The sequence below is a fragment of the Citrus clementina genome, unplaced genomic scaffold, assembly GCF_000493195.1.
Source record: "Citrus clementina cultivar Clemenules unplaced genomic scaffold, Citrus_clementina_v1.0 scaffold_6, whole genome shotgun sequence".
NCBI lineage: Eukaryota > Viridiplantae > Streptophyta > Magnoliopsida > Sapindales > Rutaceae > Citrus > Citrus x clementina.
In genome coordinates, this window is record NW_006262139.1 from 16,760,308 (window position 1) to 16,767,817 (window position 7,510).

The 7,510-nt window shown below is 36.1% G+C and overlaps 1 protein-coding gene across 1 annotated transcript; it reads left to right on the top strand.

Moving 5' to 3' along the window:
- Positions 1-3,295, top strand: LOC18039595 (receptor-like protein 9DC3). Its single transcript, XM_006429383.2, has one exon. The coding sequence runs from the start codon at positions 167-169 to the stop codon at positions 3,293-3,295; it is 3,129 nt and encodes a 1,042-aa protein (XP_006429446.1). The 5' UTR covers positions 1-166.
- The last annotated feature ends 4,215 nt before the right edge of the window (positions 3,296-7,510 follow it).

Consider the following 7,510-nt stretch of genomic DNA (forward strand, 5'->3'; position numbering starts at 1 on the left):
TTCTTGTCATGTCGTGCCAATTTAAAATAATATTCGTGCATTATACGATGAACCCATGAGCGAAACCACTTTTTCATGAGTTTACACATATAAATTCGGCACAAGTGCTATTACTTTATTCAAGTTTCAATTATATTCGGGGTATTCAGTTACTAACTTGTTTCCAATGAGTGTTCTACAGTTGTCATGGCTTTTCTTGATACCGTTGTTGACGAATTTCGGGGGAATCAATACGGTTTTGGTTTCTGGCCAGTGTCAGAGTGATCAGCAATCCTTGTTGCTCCAAATGAAGAGCAGCCTAGTATTCAATTCTTCTCTGTCTTTCCGTATGGTGCAGTGGAGTCAAAGCACCGATTGCTGCACCTGGTGCGGTGTGGATTGCGATGAGGCTGGTCGCGTCATTGGTCTCGACTTGAGCGAGGAATCAATCTCCGGTAGAATTGACAATTCAAGTCCCCTTCTCAGTCTAAAGTATCTGCAGAGCCTAAATTTGGCTTTTAATATGTTCAATGCCACTGAAATTCCATCCGGATTGGGAAACCTCACAAATTTGACTCATCTGAATCTCTCCAATGCTGGCTTCGCGGGGCAGATTCCAATTCAGGTTTCAGCGATGACAAGGTTGGTTACTCTTGATTTGTCAAGTTCGTACTCCTTCGGAGGTCCCTTGAAACTTGAGAACCCGAATTTAAGTGGGCTCCTTCAGAACCTCGCAGAGCTCAGAGCACTGTATCTTGATGGTGTAAATATATCAGCTCCTGGAATTGAATGGTGTCAGGCTTTATCATCTTTGGTGCCTAAACTGCGTGTTTTGAGCTTGTCCAGCTGTTACCTTTCAGGCCCTATCCATCCTTCCCTTGCAAAACTTCAGTCACTCTCAGTGATTTGTTTGGATCAGAATGATCTGTCGTCTCCAGTTCCAGAGTTTTTGGCTGATTTCTTTAATTTGACGTCGTTGAACCTCAGTAGTAGTGGGTTGAACGGGACATTCCCAGAAACGATTTTACAGGTACACACACTTCAGACACTTGACTTATCAGGCAACAGTTTACTTCGGGGCTCTTTGCCTGATTTTCCCAAGAATAGCTCTCTTCGAACCCTGATGCTCAGTTACGCAAACTTCTCAGGTGTACTACCAGATTCCATAGGCAACCTTAAAAATTTGTCGAGATTAGATCTTGCACGTTGCAACTTGAGTGGATCAATTCCCACCTCATTGGCCAAACTCACACAACTAGTTTATCTGGATCTATCATCTAACAAATTTGTTGGTCCAATCCCCTCTCTACATATGTCCAAAAATCTCACCCATCTAGACCTCTCAAACAACGCTCTGCCCGGTGCGATCTCATCCACAGACTGGGAACACCTCTCCAATCTTGTTTATGTTGACTTGAGGAACAATGCACTCAATGGAAGCATCCCAAGATCTCTGTTTTCAATTCCAATGCTGCAGCAGCTTCTGCTTGCCAACAACAAATTTGGTGGCCCAATTCCCGAATTTTCAAATGCATCCTACTCTGCACTTGATACGCTTGATTTAAGTGCCAATAGATTAGAAGGGCCTATTCCCATGTCCATCTTTGAACTCAAAAATCTTAAAATCCTTATGCTTTCTTCTAACAAGCTCAATGGCACTGTACAGCTAGCTGCAATTCAGAGGCTTCGCAATCTTATTAGACTTGAGCTTTCATACAACAACTTGACAGTGAATGCCAGTGGTGATTCTTCCTTCCCCTCACAGGTTAGAACACTGAGATTGGCTTCTTGCAAACTGAAGGTGATTCCTAATCTTAAAAGTCAATCAAAACTATTTAACTTGGACCTTTCAGACAATCAAATTTCGGGGGAAATACCAAATTGGGTTTGGGAAATCGGTAATGGTGGTCTAGAATATCTAAATCTGTCACACAATCTGCTGAGCAGTCTGCAACGGCCTTATAGTATTTCTGATCTCAATCTCATGACTGTCCTTGACCTACATTCCAACCAGCTCCAAGGAAACATCCCTCACCCACCACGAAATGCAGTCCTTGTAGATTACTCCAACAACAGTTTTACTTCTTCCATCCCAGGTGACATTGGTAATTCCATGAACTTCACCATCTTTTTTTCCCTTTCAAGCAATTCCATCACAGGAGTCATCCCTGAAACTATTTGCAGAGCAAAATATCTATTAGTTCTTGACCTCTCAAATAACAAGTTGAGTGGGAAAATGCCAACATGTTTGATCAAAATGAGTGACATTCTTGGTGTTCTAAATTTGAGGGGAAACAGCCTTAGTGGCACTCTATCTGTTACATTTCCAGGAAATTGTGGATTAAAAACACTTGATCTCAACGGAAATCAACTAGGTGGCACAGTTCCAAAATCCTTGGCCAATTGCAGAAAGTTGGAGGTTCTAGACCTCGGGAATAACAAGATCAGAGATACCTTTCCATGCTGGCTAAAGAATATCTCAAGTTTGCGCGTCCTAGTTTTGCGATCGAACAGCTTTTATGGGAGTATTACTTGTCGAGAGAACGATGACTCCTGGCCAATGCTTCAAATTGTTGACATAGCTTCGAACAACTTTGGCGGAAGAGTCCCCCAGAAATGCATAACTTCCTGGAAGGCAATGATGTCTGATGAAGATGAAGCACAATCAAACTTCAAAGACGTCCATTTTGAGCTCCTGACTGATATTTTCTATCAGGATGTAGTGACAGTTACCTGGAAAGGTCGAGAGATGGAATTAGTGAAGATCCTAAGTATATTCACATCCATTGACTTTTCTAGGAACAATTTTGACGGGCCAATACCAGAAAAGATAGGACGACTCAAATCGCTTTATGGTCTGAACTTTTCGCAAAATGCTTTCGGAGGCCCCATCCCATCAACTATTGGAAACTTGCAACAGCTTGAGTCTTTGGATCTCTCAATGAACCACCTGAGTGACCAGATCCCCATACAGCTTGCAAACCTAACTTTTCTTTCTGTTCTGAATCTCTCACACAATAACTTAGAAGGAAATATTCCAGTAAGTACTCAACTCCAATCATTTTCACCGACTTCTTTTGAAGGCAATGAAGGATTATGCGGTGCTCCGTTAAATGTTTGCCCACCAAATTCCAGCAAGGCACTTCCTTCAGCACCAGCTTCAACAGATGAAATCGATTGGTTTTTCATAGTGATGGCAATTGGATTTGCGGTAGGCTTTGGATCAGTTGTTGCACCTCTAATGTTTTCCAGGAGAGTAAACAAATGGTACAACAATCTCATCAACAGATTTATCAACTGTCGTTTCTGCGTGTGAAATAATTTATCTTGATTTTAACAATGTTAACAAGAAATTTCAAGGAAGAGGATATATTATTTGGACAATCTTTACCTCCAATTCGAGTACTCCAAACCAGATGCAGGCCATTAATTCATATATGGACTTGCGTGCATATGAAGTCTTCAAAAGGACTTTTATGTCTTCCCATCTTATTGTCAAACAAATGAAGTCTTCGGGGTAGTACTTTCGATATGGACATGTTACCAAAAGCCCTCAATTTTCTTCTCCAATTGCCTTCTTCTTTACGCTGCGCGACAGGATTAACTGGGCGTGGGAGTTGGGACACATATTTAATTCTACAGGTATTGACAATCCTTCAATATCCTTCTAAAACTCCATTTTTGAATTAATTAATTAGTCATTGACGAAAATCACATAAATGGACAAGTTTTAACTAAAACCTACTCGTACTTCTTACTGGAATTCTTTTCATCCGCACAATGTTCGGCTTCCCATCCACATAAATCGTGAACACCATTCTCTGCTTTAAGATTTCTTGTGATAAGTTCTAAATAATGTAAAACAATAGCAAAATTTATGAATATATGGGCTGGCGTGCAGGAGAATCGTAATATAATGAGAATAGCTGTCATTGTAGACTTGTAGTTGTCCTTTTATGCAAATATGATTAAAGATTGAAGTAGAAATGCACAAATGGTGTTGTTTTTGTTGAAAAAATAGCATATCATGCTATTTTGAGGGCTTTTGAGTGGGTCACACTTAGCAAAAGTGGGAAATCTTGTGAGATTCGGATTCTACTCCGTTAATATTTCAAAAGTATATGTTTATTTTCTCAAAATGGTGCTTGGGTGAATGAGAAATTGTCTCTCAAATTTCACCTTTGAAGTTGGAAATTTGAAAGGAAATGAGGTTTATCCCACATGAGAAAAAGAAGCATAGGGATTAGTGTTTATATATAAACACTTAACCATATATAAACAAGAATTTTAAGGATAAAAGCTCTCTCTACACGCGCATGCGCAGGGGGGTGCGAATCCCTGATTAATTTGATTAAACTCATGTGCATCCGCACGTCCTGCGTACGTGAATGTCAGCCCAAAATACCCAAGCTTGCATGGCATGATTTTAATTCCAAAATTCAATTCTTGTGCTGCTGTTACCTACCCACATGAGTATAAAAAGGCACATTCCCTCTTCTGCTGCTGTTACCTACCCACATGAGTATAAAAAGGCATCTTCCCTTTTCTGTTTTTGCGCACACAGAGCACTCGCAATTTTCTTTCGTCTGTTTTTCAATTGTCATTTTCAATTGCTGTTTGCGTTGCTACGGTAAATTCACCTACTGGTTTTATTTGTTTAACTCACTGTGTTTGTTTGTTTCCTGCAGTTTTATAAAAATTTTGGAGTTGGTGGCAATAGCAGAAAGCATAATTTGGAGTATCTACATTAGAAGCAGGCCAATGATATAAAGTTAATTTGCCTCAGAAATAGAGACAGACGTCTAAAATATTACCAAAAAGTTCTTTAAATGAGATTTTATTATTTATTTGAAAACTCACGTCAACTATCATTTTAAAGAGTAATGATACAGCCACAAACTCTTGTACAAACTTATTTTGTACAAACTGACGTGGCATTAATTCATTGGTTGAATGAAAATATAAATTAATAAAAATAAATCATGTGGGCCAAGTGATATTTAATTCAACCAATCTTATCATGCCACATCAGTTTGTACAAAATAAGTTTGTACAAGAGTTTGTGGCTGTATCATTACTCCATTTTAAAACCCATTTTAGAATTATACTTCTTCTAATACTGAAAAGTAACGACACCCTTTCTTTCTAAACTATCTATTTTTTTTCTATAGTTTTTAGCTGTTTTTTCACTCTAAAAATTCTTCTAAAAAAAATAAATTAAAATCTTCTTACCTCACCCTTCACATAAATAACTTTAGGGGTGATATATTTTTAAAGAATTGTTATCCTTATTTTTCTCTTCAAACTTTCTCTCTCTACAGACCTAAAAAACAATAGCTTCCCAAAAATTATAAAAATTAATCAAAAAAATAAAGAAAAAGAGAAATGCGTTATTTTAAATTTTCGTAAACCGATTGAATAGTTAGAGTCAAAAATTGAAAAAAAATTAACAAAATAGATTAATAATAAATATGAAGAGTTTGCATTTTGCAGCAATAGAGAGAAAAAAATGGTATACCTGTGTAAGTAAAAGAGATGGGAGAAAATATAGATTGTTCATTACAATTTTTGTGTGTTTATCCTCGAATGTAATTTTAATGGAAGAGAATTTTTATCATTATATTAACAAGGTGTTAAAAGCACCACTATCATAAAACAGAAATATAGCTTGAAATTTTTCCGGATAAGCTAAACATGAAAAGTCTTGAGAAAAGAAGCAAATTGATTGGGTATTCCTGCAGTGTTCACCGAAATTTTGGCCAGATTCCATCTTCTAACGCCTCTAATTTTAGAAATGGGTCTTCAATAGGTTGTTTTCTAACTCTTGAGGAGAGTACCAAAACCAGTGGCTATTGCTGCAATGTTTGCCAAAAGTCTGACCAAATTCTGGCATCGAAGACCTCTAATTTGCTTTAGAATTGGGTCTACAATATGTTGTTTCGAAACTCTTGATAAGAGGAGCAAACACAAATGGCTACTGCCATAATATCTGTCGAATTTTTGCCAAATTCCATCCTTAATTTAAGTCCTCCAATTCACTTTTGAAGTGCTTTTTCTTTTTTCTTTCTTGCACAAAAAAAAAAAATCCTTGATTTCAAAGTTTTTATCCTTTAATAAAAACACTCAGAATAAGTTGTTTCTTTGTCTTTAATACTTTGGGTGGTATTTATATTCTACTAATGAAACCTAAATTTACTAACAAGCGCGTATATCAATTGACATGAGGTTGTTTTAAGTTAACTAAGGTTCTCGATTCGAGACTTGAGAATATAACTGCGTTAAATATTTGTTGGGAGAGCTTTGTTGCCCTAGTGGTCCTACTCGGCTTAAATGCTCTAGTGTTCCTACTCAACTCGAATTTAAATTAGTCGGGATCTAATCTAATTTTTAGATACTTAATGGTTTAATATAATAAAAAAAACTAAATTTTGCTTATTTCAAACAATCTAAATTAGTGATATAAGGTGTAATTTGAGCAATAATCTCATGTAATGAAAAGAAACAATACAATCTAGATTAAATGAGAAAGATTAGAATTCGGTAAAATGATTTGAGCTCCTAGTTTGCCATTTGGTATAATTTATAAACCCACTTGTTTGTCGTGTAGCGAAATGATCGTCAGATAATATCTAATCAACGAGGTGACATACAACACTAACTAGCTTGGAGTATCTTGTCAAACCCTTCGCCTATCAATTAATAAACTGAAATTTTCTTTTATGCATCTTGATGTTTACACTCTAGTAACTAGTGTGAGCTCAAAATAATTAATTATCACAATCAAAATATAATGGAAAAAAAAAAGAGCAAATAATGCTGAGAATGCATGGATCAACTTTGAAGTAGCATCAATATTTTTTTATAATAGAGATCATAGCATAGGCTCCCGCGCCACCAAAAATAAATAAATAAATGAAACGTCTAAAGTTTGTGCATTAGTAGTATTAATTGCACTCTGCGAACTGTGGCAGACAAGTGGGACTTCCACCAAGGTCCATTGTCTTCCCCATTGCATTTGCATCCCCTTTCTCTTTTCGGCTGCCAAAATTTCACAATATGGGAAATGGGACTTTGAACTTCATAGATTCTTTAGTTGACCCAACAGACTACTTTTATGCTGCGTTTACTTTTTAGATTGGAGCGGGAATTTTGAGGAGTGGGAATTCTTGGATTAGGAGTGTGAAGTGGAAGTGGGAGTAGATTGTTTACTTACACTAGAATGGAAGCATGAAATAGAGATCAGAATCCAATTTATGTGTTTACTTTGTCTTGGATTGGGAGTAAATAGTTTCAAATTATAATTTTATCCTTATTTAAAGAATTATAGTTTTTAATTACAAAACTAATAAAAAATATATTTAATGAATAATATTTATTTTATTATATTTGTAAATTTATTATAATTATTAATATTCTTAATTATGAACAATAAATTATTAATTTTAATATAAAATGAAACCTTATTTTATTTTATTTAATATAATTATATTAAATTTATTATTATATAAAATAATAATATAATATTATTTAG